Source organism: Oncorhynchus mykiss, chromosome 2 (assembly GCF_013265735.2).
Source record: "Oncorhynchus mykiss isolate Arlee chromosome 2, USDA_OmykA_1.1, whole genome shotgun sequence".
NCBI lineage: Eukaryota > Metazoa > Chordata > Actinopteri > Salmoniformes > Salmonidae > Oncorhynchus > Oncorhynchus mykiss.
Genome location: NC_048566.1, coordinates 29,815,780 through 29,835,467, shown reverse-complemented (window position 1 = coordinate 29,835,467; position 19,688 = coordinate 29,815,780). Strand labels below are relative to the sequence as shown.

The 19,688-nt window shown below is 41.7% G+C and overlaps 1 protein-coding gene across 1 annotated transcript; it reads right to left on the bottom strand.

Annotated features, from left to right (window-relative positions):
- Positions 1-1,662: 1,662 nt before the first annotated feature.
- On the bottom strand, positions 1,663-19,688 carry LOC110486369 (ankyrin repeat domain-containing protein 34A-like). The gene is made up of 2 exons (XM_021557906.2): positions 19,495-19,688; positions 1,663-5,008 (listed from the first exon to the last, which is right to left on the bottom strand). Exon 2 carries the CDS (start codon positions 4,912-4,914, stop codon positions 3,316-3,318), a length of 1,599 nt encoding a protein of 532 aa, XP_021413581.2. The 5' UTR covers positions 4,915-5,008; positions 19,495-19,688; the 3' UTR covers positions 1,663-3,315.

Below are 19,688 nucleotides of genomic sequence, written 5' to 3'. Positions count from 1 at the left end.
GCTGTCACGCCCTGACCTTAGAGCTGTTTTATTTCTCTATTTGGTTAGGTCAGGGTCTGATGTCTGCATTCTGTTTTGTTTTCTATGTTTCTTTATTTCTATGTTTTGGCCGGGTATGGTTCTCAATCAGGGACAGTTGTCTCTGATTGGGAATCATACTTAGGTAGCCCTTTTTCCCTCCTTTCAGTGTGGGTAGTTGACTTTGTTAGTGGCACTATAGCCCTCTTAAGCTTCTCGGTCGTTTTGTATTGTTTGTTTTGTTGGCGACATTATAAATAAAGTAATGTACGCTCACCACGCTGCGCTTTGGTCCACTTATTTCTTCCAGGAAGATGGCTGTGACAGAAAACACCAACATAAAGTGTCTTAAGTCGAGCTGCCAGAACAATGCGCCTTGGCATAGATTCTACAAGTGGACCTAAAACATGCCAGAAAAATGCACCCCACACCATAACATCAAATTTGAATCACTCATTTACTCAACTGTTTCCTTTATTTTGGCAGTTACTGGTTTCCTATAGTCGGGAAGGCTGCAATTTGGGCAGAATGTGCACCAAATAAACTATGATTTCTTAATCCGGCCATGTCCTTAAAGATGCAGCCTGATAAATAGTGATGTTTGAATAAGTCCTGAATTTTTATTTATTTTTATACTGTGGTATCCAAAATGATTGGATCCCTTGATAAAGATTAGCATATGAGACTTGGTGAACACATTGGGAGGGATCTTAGACCATTCCTCCATACAGAACCCTTCCAGATCCTAGATGTTCTTTGTCTGCACATATGGACTAACCTTTTCAATTCAAGCCACAGGTTTTCAATGGGGTTCAAGTCCGGAGACAGAGATGGCCAAAACAGGTGATCCAAAAATGTTGACCACTATCTTTTAAGATTTTTTTTATTACTTGTTAAACAAAATTGCTTTCTTTCTCTGAGCAATTGTATTAGTATAAAATACTATACTTTTTCCATTTATTTGAGCATACAATATAACAAAGTATTTGTATTTTTTTGCTCATCTTTATCAAGGGATCCATTAACTTTGGACCCCACTCTAAGTTTGACACTTTCACAAAACATACTTTATTAACCATGTCCAAAGTTATGCTTTTATGGAGCTTAAGTCTACCTCACCAAATGACTCCTTTATCCATTGCAGTGTTAGTGTATGTTGTCTCACGCTTAGCCTATGATGACGCAATCTAAAGTCCCTCCTCCAGGCCTTTGCCAAAGAAGACATCTTCCACCTGTGCTGGAGTGCATCTTGTTTAACAGATGAATGTGTGGAGGTCACTTCTGGCTCAAATAAATACTTCCCGTCATGTGCAGCGGAGTCAGGCAGGCTTCTAATCAATATTGGTCGTGGTGGATATTTTGCTCAATTAAGAGATGATTTTGTCATTCATGCTGGCTAATGGTCTCAAACCTGTACTGAATACCCAATACCTAAGACTAGTATGGAAAGTGTTTTGCACACTGTGATTCTTGCCATCACAGAAAATGAAGCATATCATTTTTTTTGAACAAATATCCAAATGAATGGAGATTGGTTGATTCTTGATTCTGAAAGTACAGTATTATTCATTTTATGATTACACTTCTTAAGTCAAATTGACATGACACATCTCATATTAAAGACACATGACAACTAAAGGTTGTTATAATTCACTTACGAACATTTAACAAATGTTTATTTCACAATCAAATTACAATCAAGTTCAAACGTGAAAATAGATTACATATTAGAATTTACTTTGCTATTTCCTAACAGGCATACAAAAATATGTATTTTTTGTTTGTATTTCTCTTAAACTTCAAGGAACCTACATTACAGTTCAATCGACAGGAGGTCAATATTAAACCTTGTAGCACATACACATTATTTCATTAAAGACAGAAATATTTGAAATGGAAGCGGGACAAGCAGTCACATTGTAAGCTTGGTAAACATTTTCTAACTTTTTTTCTCTTAAATCTCACTATACAAATGGGAATTATTTAAAAGTGACAATCTAAATGTGTAAGTAACTGTAAATGTTAGTTTTGTGAGCCTAAAACTCTCCCTTTCGGCAAATCTGTGTACAGTAAATGTTAAGAAGTGCTTCAGATTGCTTTTAATGTACAATTTGTAAAGACAACTTCACATCCACCATAGATGAAGGAAATCCATTGACATTACAGTACAGCATATTGCACATGGACATATTTCATAAGCAAATTAGGTTTGTCTTATCTTTACATTATTTACAGTTAATATGTGCTAGGAGCTCTTTCCATATGGAAAGGCACAGCGTCAATGTGCAATTATTTGAGGTTAATTCTTCTAAAAGCCATCTAACAGTATTCACACACTCCAATGTAAACAAACATGCTTTCATGGGATTTCTTTGGAATTTAGTATGAAATTAATTGCACCTCAATTGACTTATTTTTTAAATTTTTTTAATCAATTGATAATAACATTATTACAGTGTGATACTCATAAAGAGTCCCACATGTTGATCCCACTGTAGTTGTCAGGGTAAGTCAGGCGTGTGGTTAGACCATATAGCTAAATTGCTCTCTAAAACACAAAATCTCAAGTGATTAAAAGGTAAAGGCAAATAAATACAGTGAAAGTAGATAACAGCAACAATACAATGACAGTGACATTTTTGGGCAATATGTCTTGAAAACTATTTCATGGAATGCAGCATTATTCTCCCCCAAACAAACCCATCAACATGAGAGCATTTTAGGATTGAAGTTTGACGTTTTAAAGCAGCTAACGCAAGAATTGAACATCGGGAAGACAGGGCATTCAGAATGACAAGGTAAGCTGTTGCTAGCATCTCTACTGTTGATTTTTTTTATTTTGACTTAAAGTGTCATAGATAGATAAGGTGACTGATTTCAGAAGGGAAGAAAATGTCTTCAGCACACGGAACAGTAGGCATGACATTGGTACACATTTTGCAGTGTGTAAACATCTAAAAACACAGAAATACGTTTCTATTTCTGTTGACTGTAAATGGGTATATTAATAAATAATTTGAGGAGAAATGAAAAGAACATCTGCTGTATACCGTATTACTCAATCAACCAGCTTTCTGTGACAGCACAGAAAGGAAACACAACAAATTAAAATAGGTCACCTAAAAATAAAAATAACCATCTGCACTTGACACAGAACAAGGATGGGACTGAGGCCTCACTCTGAATGAACCAAATTCACGTTAGTAGTCCTGGTTTAAGCACTGGTTGAGGATAATGATGGACTAATTAGATAGACTAATTGATCCACCACTGTACCCTCACATGTCCTTTTATGTCTCAGTCCCCGTTGGACTCAATGACCTTCTCTGTCAGGATCTCCTGGAAGGTGGAAAGCTGCTTCATTTGTTCCGTCTGCATGGAGTGCCTCCTCATCAGTTTCTTCTTCATCTTGAAGTCTGGGCCTCTCTTGGGTGAGGCAGGGGCAACTGGAACCAGGATCTTGGGACCAGAGTGGACGGGGGAAGTAGGCTTGCCATTGGCCCGGATGTCTGGGATGGGCCGGTGGGGGTTGACATTGAGTGGGGGCAAGAACCCGGGGCGGGTGTGGGAGATGTGGTCCAAGAGGAGGGTGCCTGAGCCTCTGCGCTCCAGGAGGCCTGGGGGCCGTCTGCGCATGGTGATGGGGGAGACAGAATTGGGGATGCTCTCAAGGGACTCCCGGGAGGAGGTGGTGAGAAGAGAGAGGGGCGAGGCGTTGTACTTCCTCCGCTCCACAGACACGCGCCCCGAGTCTGGAGATCCAGGGATGGACTCAGGACACAGGTGTGTGTCTGACTCATAGTGCTCCATACGTGTAAGTTTGGGGTGAGTCAGGGTGCGTGAAGCCACCCCCCCTGGTCCGCCTGCATTTTCCTGAGACTCCGGCGCGGTGTTCCTGCGGTACAGGATCTGGTGCTGTTGGACCTTGTCGGCCCAGGAGGAGCTACAAAGGGCTGCGCAGTCCTCTGAGCAGGATCGGTCAATGAGTTTGGGCGAGCAGGGGTCATGTGTTTCGATGCTATGCCGACGAGACAGGAGAGGCCTGCCAGGACCCGAGATTGACAGACCATTAATCTCAGTGATGATCCTACCTCCACCTTCCTCCTCCAGTCCACCATCAACCCTCTCCTGTGGGACCCTGCTGAGCACTGAGGGTGCTACCAGCCCCCAAGGCTCAGAGTTGAGCCTCTTCAGGAGTTTGCGGGGAGGCGGCCTTTTCTCCCCTACGGTTCTAGTGGAGGGTAGGGGTAAGGCTGATGTCAGCGCAAAGCTAAAGATACTGTCCTCCTCCTCAACCTTCTCTGCTGCTGGGGAATTGGAGGTCCGGATCGCTACCTCTGAGGGTGACATGCAGGCCACGGGTGAGAGCGTGTTCACCACCCCTGGTGATGGGGGGGAGTTGAGATACTGCTTGGTCTTCTTGGTGCCCGAGGGTGACGTGTCGGTGGTGATGATGATTACCTCCTTGCCCTTGGCCTTGCAGGCATCCAGCAGGACCTGGAGGGTGTCTCTGTCACCTCTGTTGATGGCATGGACCAGGGCGGAGGAGCCTGTGTAGTCCTTGAGGCTGGGGTCAGCTCCATTCTCTAGGAGCAGGGACACCACCTCTTTGCCCGCCTGCTCGACACAGGCATGCATCAGGGAGGTCCGCCCAGACTTGTCTGGGATGTTGGGATCGGCTCCTTTCTCCAGGAGGTAGCGCACCATCCTCTGGCGGCTCTGGGGGTCCTCGTAGCCAGCCAGGCAGGCAGCAGAGATGGGGGTCTCGCCCCGCTCGTTGCCTTCGTTGATGTAGGCACCCCCTTCCAGGAGGAGCCGGGTCAGTCGCAGCTTGCCCTGGAAGACGGCTTTGAGGAGGGCGTTCCCCTCTGTATGGAGGGCTCCTCCATCTCCCATGGTGCCTTTGGCACCTCTTCTTCCAGTCAAATCTGCTACACCCAGCTAGTTAGCTTAGCGTTGACTGGCCATCTTCAAGAGGAAGCTGGTGAACCTGTGATGAAAAACAAAGTGATGTCAGAATTCTAAACGTACAGTACAGACAGGCAGTGCTAAAAGGTGGTTAAGATGGTTAGTTTGGTTGGTCTATGCATATATCTAATGTCTAGTATGCAGCAGTACAACAGTTATACTGCATTACCAATGCCATCTCAGAGTGACTGCAATTGAAGCCTTTGATATGAAGTGTGTCTGTAAGAGCAAGACAGGGAGTGTCTGGATAGCCATCTCATGAGGTGAAATGACAACAAGATGCAGCACCCATCTGGTGTAACAAAAACATTTTAGACAGTCTTTTTCAAAGGGAAAGCGTTTTTTCTCCCTCAAGATTGACAACATCTCTGCCATGATTGGTGAATGCATGATACTGATCCTTGACCCCACTATGCTAAGATTGGCTTATTTTACTAACTTCCCTGGTATTCTTAAACTATAACTATGCAGAGTTGAATAAAGTTTGACTTTGCAGAGAATTAACTATGCATGACTTGGACTTTTTGCCTTCCCATCAGCAAAAGAGCAACTTCCCGCTGCAGTAACATGGTAATATGTAAAACAGTGAATAATTAATCATTTGGTGCTTGAAAGTGAGATTATCTCAAAATCTGCAAGTGTGAGATACAGAAAGATGAGGCAATGACAAAACATTATAATCTGATATCCAACAGGATATACGGTGAATTGACTTGTCTAAACTTTTAAATGACTCCTAATACTGATTTAATTATTATAATATTTTTTTCTGTGACTGGAAATCAACATAATGATGTTCTTGGAATATTCATTCTACCAAACCTTCCTCTAAGTAATCTATTTCAATGATCTCAAACGATTGATTATTATCCACCAAATAGACAACGACAAAAAAAAATCCAGCCACAACTTTCACTGTGACCCAAGAGGAGGAGGGACTGGTTGCCTGTGGCTCACCAGTGGGATCTAGTGATCTATTTGGATGGAGAGAAGGAGATGCATCTTGTGCAGAGAGAAATAAACAGCTGTCTAGCAATGAATGAGCTTCCCACGTATGTCCACTGGGATATTTAGTTCTATGCTAAGGTGATTCAATGTGCCCTGTTCATGTTAATAAACAACTCTATTTCATAACCCAGGTGAACAACGAGCATGGGGACAGACAGTGGCTATACAAACCGAAACACAGAGTGTAATCATCTGGGTATAATAGAGAAGTAGTTAGTGGTGGTTGTGGGGAAGGGAGTTGGGAAGCCAGAATGAAGAGGGAAGATATTATTTGTTCTTCATTCCCCCTGAGTGTAGCAATATATCCAACAACCTCACATGAAATAGGTTGAGAGACTCGTGACTTCTGTTACAACAATATTATAGGCCTATAATATAATATTATAGAGTCTTTCTTTGGCTGTGTTGAAACACATATTGAGACGTCTAACTAACCATCCCTAAGCATGCATATTATAATACACACTGTAAAAATAGAATGTCTCAAAACACCATGATTGTGTAATGAAACCATGAAAAGTAATGCACGCTGAGATCAGGTGTTTGAAAGGGTGTTCGAATGTAAACCTAACGTAAGTGTTTTAATACACAGAATGTGTTTGACACATTGTTTTAGAGAGAGGAAACGCCACCAAATGAGAAGGCATCTAATTCTGCACTAAACAGGACTCGAAACAACAAAATAGTGTTTTCAATCTTTTCTGTTAGGGCTCCCAGTCCCTGGCAAGGTGTTGCATAACACTTGATTAAGTGGTGTTACTACACACCATGTTATGTTTCAAAACATATCAGGATGATGTGTTTCAATACTCCTGAAAAGTTCAAACCTCCTGCAAGTCGTCTCCTTCAAGTTGGTGGCAGCTCAGTTGCCACTAGTTTTGGTGTTACAAAGCACTTCATTTTAACCGTGCAGCATTTACAAACACAGTTTAATTTGAGTGAGTCTGAGTAATTCCTTACAATGGCTAGGGCTCGGTCTTTCTTTCATTCAGACTGTGATCAATACACTCAATTACATTTAATCCATCCACCCCTTTTTATTATGGCCTATTTGCCTAAATAATTCTGTTGGGAATCAATGGCAGTTTAATAACAGTTGTTACTTTGTCATTACTGGCTCGCTGCCAGGGGACTCTGTGGGTGGAGTGGGAAGCAGTTGACAGGTGCTGAGTTGAGATGGGCTGAGGGAGAGGCTCTCTATCCTGAGAATGTGGCTACGAGGCTGCCACCTACAGCTCTCTCTGTGTGTGTGTGTGTGTGTGTGTGTGTGTGTGTGTGTGTGTGTGTGTGTGCGTGTGTGCGTGCGTGCGTGCGTGCGTGCGTGTGGGCATCTGTGGGTCTGACACTAGTCTGCCCATGCTAAAGACCCAATCTGTCGACTGGGGCGGAAGGCAACTTGACGATCCACAATGATCTGCATCAAAGTGGATGACGATCCACAATGATCTGCATCAAAGTGGATTGATGCCTTTGAAACAATGTAGTAAAGTATTATTACAGTTACTGGATTAACCACCATTATAGATTATTAGCGTTTCAGAATTACAGAGAGAGAGACTCTCCTTTCTCTATATATTGTTCCCCTACAATATTAAATAAATACATCAATAAATTGTTGAAGACTCCAGCCACCCAGGTCATAGACTGTTCTCTCGGCTACCGCATGGCAAGCGGTACCGATGCACCAAGTCTGGAACCAACAGGACCCTGAACAGCTTCTACCCCCAAGCCACAATACTGATAAATAGTTAGTCCATCACATACGCTGCTGCTGCTGTTTACTATCTGTCACTTTATTCTTCCTTATATGTACATATCTACCTCTTCCCTCGTACCCCTGCACATCAACTGGTACTGGTAGTCCTTGTACAGCCAAGTTATTATTACTCATTATGTATCTATTATTACTTGTATTATTACATGTTTAACTATGCTCTTTCTCTCTGCTTTGTTGGGAAGGGCCCGTAAGTAAGCATTTTACTGTCAGTCCACACCTGTTGTTTACAAAGCATGTGACGAGTAAGATGTGATTTGATTTGATACTACTGTATACATACAGATGTAGGATCTTAATTTGAGCCAGTTTGCTACTGCAGTAAAATAATCCTGCACCAGAGGAAATGTTCATTATTATGCAGATTATAATTTGTGGGGGTTGTTACATTTTTCGTTAAGGCAAATCAATCATTTCAATTGAAATGTCAAAGTGGAAATTACAAACATTAGAAGCCTTTTTAAAACTCAAATACATTACAAGTTTGCATATTTTCTGAGTAACCTAAATATTGAGTGGCTTTCGTCAAGCTGTCCACTCAAGAAAATGCTTCAAACTGTAACCAGTGCCTGCAACCTGGTTCAGGCAAAAGGAATGGCAAAATGTCTGGCTGCACAGCCGAGTGGCAAACGTACTGTAAATTGGGAAATCACGTGACTAAACTTAACAAAAAAAAGAAGAAATTACTATGAAACAAAAATAAATTATATAAAGAATGATACTAAAAGGCACCTTAAATTAAATGTGGGGCAAAAAGGCAAACTCAGCTCCATCATTCATTGAATCAGATGGCTCATTCATCAAAAAACCCATTGATATTGCCAACTACTTCAAATTCAGAAATGACATAACAACAATATATTATGAACCTACACCTCCATACATAACTGACCAAAATAATAAAAGGCAAGTATTATAATTTTGAATTGTGTAAAGTGAGTGTGGAAGAGGTGAAATAAATGTTGTTTTCTATCAACAATGACAAGCACCCAGGGTCTGAAAATTGGATGGAAAATTACTGAGGATGATAGTGACTATATTGTCACTCCTATCTGCCATCTATTCAATCTAAGCCTACAGGAAAATGTGTGCCCTCAGGCCTGGAGGGAAGCAAAAGTAATTTTGCTACCCAAGAATAGCAAAGCACCCTTTACTGGCTCAAACAGCCGTCCAGAGTAAGCCTGTTAACAACACTTAGTAAACATTTAGAAAAAAATGTGTTTGACCAGATACAATGCTATTTCACAGTAAACAAATGAACCACAGACTTGAAGCACGCTTACAGGGAAGGGCATTCAACATGTACAGACGGCACTTACACAAATGACTGATGATTGGCTGAGAAGAATTGTTAATAAGAATCTGCTGCTGGAAAAATTTATATGTTATGGCTTTACATCCCCTGCTATATTATGGATCAAGACTTACCTGTCTAACAGAACACAGAGGGTGTTCTTCAATGGAAGCATTTCCACCATAATCCAGGTAGAGTCAGGCATTCCCCAGTGCAGCTGTCTAGGCACCTACTTTTTAAAATCTTTACCAATGACCTGCCACTGGCACTGAGTAAAGCCTGTGTGTCCATGTATGCTGATGACTCAACACGGCACATGTCAGCTACCACAGCAAGTGAAATCACTGCAACGCTTAACAAAGAGCTGCAGTCAGTTTCAGAATGGCTGTCAAGAAATAAGCTGGTCCTAAATATTTCAAAAGCTAAAAGCATTGTATTTAGGACAAATCATTCACTAAATCCTAAACCTCAACTGAAATCGTGTAATGAATAATGTGGAAATTGAGCAAATTAAGGAGACTAAACTGCTTGGTGTAACCATGGATTGTAAACTGTCATGGTCGAAACATATTGATGCAACGGGAAAGCTAAGATGGGGAGAGATCTGTCCATAATAAAGCACTACTATGCTTTCTTGACATCGCTATCAACAAAACAACTACTATAGTCCCTAGTTTTGTCGCACCTGGACCACTGTCCTGTCATATGGTCAAGTGCCACAAAGAGACACATGGGCAAATGACAATTGCCCAGAACAGAGCAGCACGGCTGGCCCTTAGAGGTACACGGAGGGCCAGCATGTCTTTGTGAGAGATATTGACATGTTGAAATCACCGAGCTGTCTGTTTAAGCAACTAGCGCACAGCTCAGACACCTACGCATACCCCACAAAACATGCCATGCCACCAGAGGTCTCTTCACTGTCCCCAAGTTCAGAATAGACCACGGGAAATGCACAGTACTACATAGAGCCATTTCTACATGGAACTCTATTCCACATCATGTAACTCAGTCAAGTAGTAAAATCTGATTTAGAAAACTGATAAAACTACACTTTATGGAACAGTTTGGACTGTGCAGGCAAACACACAGCATTCACAAACACATGCTAACACACGCACTCTACACACACATACATTTTAATATTGTTATTTTGCTGTATTATTAAATCAAATCATATGTTATCTGTCACATGCGCCGAATACAGCAGGTGTAGTAGACCTTACAGTGAAATGCTTACTTACAAGCCCTTAACCAACAATGCAGTTTTAAGAAAAACAAGTGTTAAGTTAAAAATTAAATAACAAATAATTAAAGAGCAGCAGTAAAATAACAGTAGCGAGGCTATATCCAGTGGGGCAAAAATGTATTTAGTCAGCCACCAATTGTGCAAGTTCTCCCACTTAAAAAGATGAGAGAGGCCTGTAATTTTCATCATAGGTACACTTCAACCATGACAGACAAAATGAGAGAAAAAAATCCAGAAAATAACATTGTAGGATTTTTAATGAATTTATTTGCAAATTATGGTGAAAAATAAGTATTTGGTCACCTACAAACAAGCAAGATTTCTGGCTCTCACAGTCCTGTAACTTCTTCTTTAAGAGGCTCCTCTGTCCTCCACTCGTTACCTGTATTAATGGCACCTGTTTGAACTTGTTATCAGTATAAAAGACACCTGTCCACAACCTCAAACAGTCACACTCCAAACTCCACTATGGCCAAGACCAAAGAGCTGTCAAAGAACACCAGAAACAAAATTGTAGACCTGCACCAGGCTGGGAAGACTGAATCTGCAATAGGTAAGCAGCTTGGTTTGAAGAAATCAACTTTGGGAGCAATTATTAGGAAATGGAAGACATACAAGACCACTGATAATCTCCCTCGATCTGGGGCTCCACGCAAGATCTCACCCCGTGGGGTCAAAATGATCACAAGAACGGTGAGCAAAAATCCCAGAACCACATGAGGGGACCTAGTGAATGACCTGCAGAGAGCTGGGACCAAAGTAACAAAGCCTACCACCAGTAACACACTACGCCGCCAGGGACTCAAATCCTGCAGTGCCAGACGTGTCCCCCTGCTTAAGCCAGTACATGTCCAGGCCCGTCTGAAGTTTGCTAAAGAGCATTTGGATGATCCAGAAGAAGATTGGGAGAATGTCATATGGTCAGATGAAACCAAAATAGAACTTTTTGGTAAAAACTCAACTCGTCGTGTTTGGAGGACAAAGAATGCTGAGTTGCAGCCAAAGAACACCATACCTACTGTGAAGCATGGGGGTGGAAACATCATGCTTTGGGGCTGTTTTTCTGCAAAGTCACCAGGATGACTGATCTGTGTAAAGGAAAGAATGAATGGGGCCATGTATCGTGAGATTTTGAGTGAAAATCTCCTTCCATCAGCAAGGGCATTGAAGATGAAACGTGGCTGGGTCTTTCAGCATGACAATGATCCCAAACACACCGCCCCGGCAACGAAGGAGTGGCTTCGTAAGAAGCATTTCAAGGTCCTGGAGTGGCCTAGCCAGTCTCCAGATCTCAACCCCATAGAAAATCTTTGGAGGGAGTTGAAAGTCTGTGTTGCCCAGCAACAGCCCCAAAACATCACTGCTCTAGAGGAGATCTGCATTGAGGAATGGGCCAAAATGCTGTACCAGCAACAGTGTGTGAAAACCTTGTGAAGACTTACAGAAAACGTTTGACCTCTGTCATTGACAACAAAGGGTATATAACAAAGTATTGAGATAAACTTTTGTTATTGACCAAATACTTATTTTCCACCATAATTTGCAAATAAATTCATAAAAAATCCTACAATATGATTTTCTGGATTTTTTTCTCTCATTTTGTCTGTCATATTTGAAGTGTATCTATGATGGAAAATTACATGCCTCTCTCATCTTTTTAAGTGGGAGAACTTGCACAATTGGTGGCTGACTAAATACCTTTTTGCCCCACTGTACAGGGGGTACCGGTACAGAGTCAATGTGCGGGGGGAACAGGTTAGTCAAAGTAATTGAGGTAATATGTACATGTAGATAGAGTTAAAGTGACTATGGATAGATAATAAACAGATAGTAGCAGCAGCGTAAAAGAGGGGTTGGGGAGGTGGACAATGCAAATAGTCTGGGTAGCCATTTGATTAGCTGTTCAGGAGTCTTATGGCTTGGGGGTAGAAGCTGTTAAGAAGCCTTTTGGACCTAGACTTGTCACTCCGGTACCGCTTGCCGTGCGGTAGCAGAGAGAACAGTTTATGACTGGGGTGGCTGGAGTCTTTGACAATTTTTAGGGCCTTTCTCTGACACCGCCTGGTATAGAGGTCCTGGATGGCAGGATGCTTGCCCCCAGTAATGTACGTACTTACTACCCTCTGTAATGCCTTACGGTCGTATTGTAGATATGCTATGGTAGAGTAGTGTGTAATAATGTGTTGTGTTATGTATTTGTGATTGGACTCCCGGAAGAGTACCTGCTGCCTTGGCAAATTAAGATCCTACATCTGAATGCAGCCTGCGGCTCTACTCAGTATTTCTCCAGTGGATTTATCTGTCAAACACCTCTGAAGAAGTAATGTGTGACCATAAACATCTCTGTAGTGCTGAAGAAAAGAGGTAGACAGATAGTATGTATCTCCTGGTCCTTGACAGTATGGATTCACTACAACAGGAGATGAGGCAGAGCAGACATGGCCTTTTCCATTTACATCTGGGATACTCTTGACAACTCAGGGATACAATCGTATAGGTACTGTTGCTGATCCGTCGTCATTATTGTGAAATAATTATAATGTTATTAAGGTGAGATTTTAATAGAGAAAGCTGACCCGAGAGCAGAGCTCACTTTCTTTCGATCCTATCAGTGTCGACACATGCTCCAACGATGCACTCTGCGTGGTGTTTTGGGAAATGCATGTTACATATTCGGCTGCATCATTAAAACACTAGTAAAACTCAATTCCATCACTGTCGGTAAACCGGGCCCAGGTGTATTGTGTGGGTCTGAGCAGAGTTTTTCCCACAGCAGACGAGGGAGAGAGAGCTGTCTTGTCTAAGATCTATGGACTCCAGCTCAGAGGCACTAGTCATTTCTGCCAAGATGGACCAGGAAAACAGGCACAGTGTGAGTGCTCCAGTCCAGTGTTGCCAACTTAGAGACCTTGTTGCTATATTTAGTGAGTATTCAGATCCCTCTAGTGACACATTTTTTAAAAAGTGACTAGCGACAAATCTAGCGACTTTTTCTGGTGTTATTGGAGACTTTTGGAGACTCTGACGTAAAAGCACGTATCGTTCTTACTCTTCTCAACGAGCCGTGGGCCCCACCCCCGTCCTAAAGCACTCACAGGCGGGGCCCAGTCCTTGCGCAGCAGTCCCTCCCAGCTGCAGTCAGAGCAGGAGATGTTCACCCTTCCGCGTCCAGACTACAAATGAATCGCGCATGCGGGAAGCCGTCGCTGGCTGATCCTGCCCTGGCTTACATTTTAAAAAAACAATTAACCTGAATTAGGGCCAGACTAGTTACCATAATTTTCTCACATTGCCATTGACAGTTTTTTCTATTGTCTCTTTTGGGTCCATTTAGATTGTATACAAAAAAATGTAAAAAATATTATGGTTAAAAATGTTTTACTGTGACTTGTTGTAGGCTCCTAAGTGGACCATGAGGTTAAAAACCAAACCAAATTAAGAAAACGAAACAAAAAACAAACAAATAAATAAATAATAAAATAAAAAACTAAGTAACTCCGCCAGAGTGTCTCTTTTGGGTCACTTTTGCCAGTCCCAAGCCAGGATAAAGGAGGTGGGTTGGAATTGTGATATAAAAAAAAACAAGAATCGACAGAAGAAATTTCATTTGTAGTTCTAAACATATTTAGGGTGTTTTCTACTCACTTTTTGTCTCTCCCACGACGTTATTCCTCTCTCCTACAGCATCCATCACAATTACATGCACATGGCCAATTATGCAAATTAGGTGATGACGTCATTTAGTGACTTTTAAGACAGCCAATAGCTACTTTCCTTACTGAGGAGTTGGCAACACTGCTCCAGTCAGATAACGATGCTCAGGGGGCTTCATGGAGCTGCTAATCCAATATAGTTGCAGCATACGAATCCCCGACACAGATTCCTTCCCTGAGATCTCTCAATGATTCACACCAAATGTTTTCTTCCCTGTCATACTGTGTTTATTTAGGCATGTCAAATGAGAAGTTTTCATTTACAACCAAATCAACAAAAAAAATGATGTCAATGATATATTGCAGAAGGATCCAGACAATTTGTTTGTGATTTCATATGTTTTAGAGTAATTTAACCCAAACAGCAAATCACTTCCTCATCCTTGATGGGCCCCCCCAAAAAAACATGAATGGCTCCAAAAACACCCAAATACATCAAACAGCAAAGCTCTCAGTCTAGTAATGCAGGTCTTTAGATGCCATACACATGAAATTGTGTCATTTCGAATTTATCCTCAACGTTAGGCTATATTTCATTTTGTTGCGACTCGAGCGATACCTCCAAAGTCAATTTTACAGGTAGGCCTAACTGCCTAAATAAAGTAAACACTTGATTAAATGAGGGATACAATGTATATTGAAAGCATGGGGTGGTCGCCCAAAAATGAAGACACTATATGTCAGTACAGTATTTCCTTTTTTTGGAAGTTACCTGTAGCAGCAGGCTACACGGATAATGGAACTGCTTGAGAAGGCTTGAGTCGCAAAAAAGGGAATATAACATTGCGGATACATTTCGGAATGACACAACTTTAAGTGTACAACATCTAAAGACCTGCATTCCTATACTGAGAGCTTTGCTGTTTCTAAAATGATGTATTTGGGTGTTTTGATAATTTTTTCAGGGCCCCCAAGATACACGAGGATGAGGAAGTGATTTGCAGTTTGGGGTAAATTCCTCTAAAACGTGAAATCACAAAAAAAATTGTATGGACCCTTCCATAACATGCCATTTACATAAAATATAGAGATTTGGTTGTGAAAAAAATATTCAGGTAGAACCTGCTGCAGCTGCAAACACATACACACGCCAACTCACACAGTGCTGTCATGATTGTCGCCCCCTCCGAGCGTCCCAGTTTGACCCCTTGCTCTGGGCTGTGGAAAGGACAGGAGCGACAGAGGGGTTGACATCGATCCACCTGCAATTTTCCAACCAGACTCCTCACTTCGCACTCCCACTCTGATAAGGGAGGCAGTAGAAGCTATTTCTGGCTGGGTAGTTTCAGCTATAGCATGACATTTATCATCCTAGCTGCTATCTATCACTGCAGCTTCAACTGACGTAATGCCTTAATCTGGGTAGATAGTGCATCCACTAATCCACTAAAACCTCCTATTGTTTGCGCGTTAAATATTGATCATCTATTGGCAAAAACAACATATTTCGTGCACAGCACAACAGCAAAAGGTAATTGATAAGCAGTTGATTTATTTTTGATTTCATACTGTAGGTCTGCAGTAACTATTTATTGATATCCCTCTTAAAACATATTTCAGGCTACTAATATATCAGAGTCTGTGCTTTTCCATACCAATTTCTTTCCCCATCTCTCGACAGGTCTCTTCATTATTGCTCTTCCTCCCTGACTTTCCATTTATAACATCTCTGTTGTTTGGTTTACACACATTATCTGTGTGTAAACCTGGGTCTGTCTGGGTTTCTAAAAAAGAGTGTGCATCTGACTGCCTTTGGAAAGTATTCAGAACTCTTTACTTTTTCCACATTTTGTTACGTTACAGCCTTATTCTAAAATTGATTAAATTGTTTTTTTCCTCATCAATCTACACCCAAAACCCCATAATGACAAAGCAACAACAGTTTTTTTAATGTTTGCTAATTTATACAACATTAAATATCACATTTACATAAGTATTCAGACCCTTTACACAGTGCTTTGTTGAATCACCTTTGGCAGTGATTACAGCCTTGATTCTTCTTGGGTATGATGCTACAAGCTTGGCATACCTGTATTTGGGGAGTTTTTTCTATTCTTCTCTGCAGATTCTCTCAAGCTCTGTTAGGTTGGATGGGGAGTGTCACTGCACAGCTATTTCCAGGTCTCTCCAGAGATGTTTGATTAGGTTGAAGTACAGGCTCTGGCTGGGCCACTCAAGTACATTCAAAGACTTGTCCCAAAGCCACTACTGCGTTGTCTTGGATGTGTGCTTAGGGTGTTTGTCCTGTTGGAAGGTGAACCTTGGCCCCAGTCTGAGGTCCTGAGCACTCTGGAGCAGGTTTTCATCAAGGATCTCTCTCTGTACTTTGCTCCATTCATCTTTCCCTCGATCCCGACTAGTCTCCCAGTCCCTGCCGCTGAAAAACATCCCCATAGCATGATGCTGCCACCACCATGCTTCACCGTAGGGATGGTGCTATGTTTCCTCCAGACATGACGCTTGGCATTCAGGCCAAATAGCTCAATCTTGGTTTCATCAGACCATAAATCTTGTTTCTCATGGTCTGACAATCTTTAGGTGCCTTTTGGCAAACTTCAATCGGGCTGTCATGTCCCTTTTACTGAAGAGTGGCTTCCGTCTGGCCATTCTACCATGAAGGCCTGATTATTGGAGTGCTGCAGAGATGGTTCTGGAAGGTTCTCCCATCTCCACAGAGGAACTCTAGAGCTCTGTCAGAGTGACCATCGGGTTCTTGGTCACCTCCCTGACCAAGGCCCTCTCCTCCGATTGCTCAGTTTGTCCGGGCAGCCAGCTCTAGGAAGAGTCTTGGTGGTTCTAAACTTCTTCCATTTAAGAATGATGGAGGCCACTGTGTTCTTGGGGTCCTTCAATGCTGCAAAAATGTTTTCGTATCCTTCCCCAGATCTGCGCCTCAACACAATCCTGTCTCGGAGCTTTCTGCACAATTCCTTCGACCTCATGGCTTGGTTTCTTCTCTGACATGCACTGCCAACTGTGGGACCTTATACAGACAGGTGTTTTTCTTTCCAAATCATGTCCAATTAATTGAATTTACCACATGTGGACTCCAATCAAGTTGTAGAAACATCTCAAGGATGATCAATGGAAACAGGATGCACCTGAGTTCAACTTTGAGTCTCATAGCAAAGGGTCTGAATACTTATGTAAATAAGGTATTTCAAGATTTCTAAAAACCTGTTTTTGCTTTGTCATTATGGGGTGTTGTGTGTAGATTGCTGAGGATGGTTTTTTTCCATCCATTTTAGAATAAGGCTGCAACGTAACAAAATGTGGAAAAGGTCTTGGGGTTTGAATACTTTCCAAAGGCACTGTATACATGTCTTAGTTAGTGTGTAAAAGCTTGTCTGAGTACATGTACATCAATCTGTGTGTGTGTGTATTTGTACGTGTAGGCGGGCAACATTATTAAAATCCCCCCCACCCCCATTCCAAAGAGCTTATCGTTCATCATCAGACCTCTTTCTCACACACTCTCTCTTTCCCTCTCTTTCTCTTTCTCTCTCTCTCTCTTTCTCTCTCTCTCTTTCTCGCTCTCTTTCTCTCTTTCCTTCACTATCAGCTCACTGACTCACTATCAGCTAAAGTCATGCATTTCCATCTGCTCTCAGAAGACACACAGTCTCATGGCGGAGACAGTCAGGACTGAGTACTCTAGAGTAGAATAGAATATTCCTTCTATGACATGTCTGTCCCCTGGTGTGCAGCTGCACCGTGTCAAGAACTGACATCACCCCAACACCCATTACAATAATTGGCCCTGTTGTACCCCCTGATCTGCCATCCTGGTATCCCATCTCGGGTGAGCTGTGCATGTCAGAGTGTGCCACACTTCCTGTTGGAACGATGGATGTGATGGCATATAGCACTGACAGTGCCCTCCATTGGCCCTCTAGACAGATTATTCATAATTCCAGGTTTGTGGGGGTGGATGTGACCTACACCTAACCTTTCCTCCATAGAACGCCTGTAAGAAGCCATCCACGTGTCATAGTTGTCTTATGCCCTTGTCCCTTAGTGAACCTGTTGTTTCTGAGTAGTAATTGCAGTGCTCTCTGTAACATTTACAAAACCCATAGTTCAGTAGCTATACATCTAATTGCTACAGTACATAAGCTATTAATCAATATCACTATGTGAAATACATTTAAAGATATACATATACAGTAATGCAGATTATTCTCGGGAACATGAATGAGTTTCTGTGTATAATGTAAATTCGTAATACAAGCAAACATCGTTCCCAAGCGTTTCATATTATTGTTTCCAAGAAACTTAATCAGGTGTATATGTATACAATTCTACAATATCATACAGGCCTAATAGCAAAAGATTCAGCGAAACTATTATGTGAAATGTTGCAAGAAACTTAAATCCATTCCAATCTACGATCGCTATCCATGGTGCTGATTCGGTCGTTCTGCCGGACGCCAACCTTCCGAGAACTGAGAAAAGCAATGTAAAGGAATTCATGCTTTCAATTCAAGTTCGTGATGGTGTTGGTAATATTGAATGAAACCGAGACGCAGCATCAGTGTTATCATATCGGCTCCAAGAAAATCTAATTCAAACCTGTTTCGGTGACCAATCACTACGTAAATTGGTTTTCTGACGTACTGCTTCTAATATTAAACTAGCAGGGAAGTTATACTATTCCAGGTTATTGGACAAAAACAGTAACTGCGCCAGTAAAAAGAAACAGCCGTTTCAACAGTCGGTTGATAGAAAACATGTTTCTCCACACTGAATGTAGCCTTGCCTATGCATTAGCAGAGATAATAAAATACGACCTAAGTTACATCCCTGCATGTATTGCCTTTCTCACACACATAAAATGTAACTGACTGTCTGCTTCTCTTTTTGCCACATTCCATCATACGGCTGATCTTATAGGACCGCAATAAGCCAAGTGACAGAATTTCATGACAATGCAGATTGGTTCATGATTTAGGTTACAGGGGTTGCCGCTCAGGCAAGAAATGTGGTGCTTATAATATGGAAAGAATAGTGACAGCAAATCTGAATCAGCTGAATATATTTGCTTTTTGTAGCAGTTTATTGATTAGTATTTGCATATAGCAAGGCTCAACCAATCTGATTACAACTGCCAAACGAATCGTGTTCGTTGGTCTGCGGGATTTTAGGCTATAGAGCATATTTTATCTCTTACACAAATATGGTAAGAAACAATGAATTATAAAATCTGAATAAGTTCAGTTGAATTACATATTTGTTTTATTGTTGGTCTTTCATCAAATTCAACTTGTTTTATTTTTTTCACATGGAATACCAAAACACTGTTCTCAGTTCATGTCGATATTGCTTTGTCAAGCCATTTGGCCATGACATTAACCACTCATAAGGAATAATTTAATGGCAACAAATATTTATGTAATCTACAATATGCAAATGTAGCCTTCTATCACCATGCGCTGCAAACACGATATAAAGAGAAAATATAAATCCTTACCATGGATGAAACAAGTTTAATTCAGATCCATTTGGCATATGTTTTTTTTCTGATATAAAAGCCAGACTTCAGTCTGTAATATCCCCCCGATATTGTGATAACGTCGAGCCTCTCTCCCCCTCCCCCTCTTCACCCGTATCCCTCCCGCAACCACTAGTTTAGAAGACGCGGAGCGTCGCAGCGGGGGTGGGGAG

Bases quoted from the DNA above. Each gene is read 5' to 3' on its own strand.
- LOC110486369 (XM_021557906.2), bottom strand. From the start codon at position 4,914: ATGGGAGATGGAGGAGCCCTCCATACAGAGGGGAACGCCCTCCTCAAA.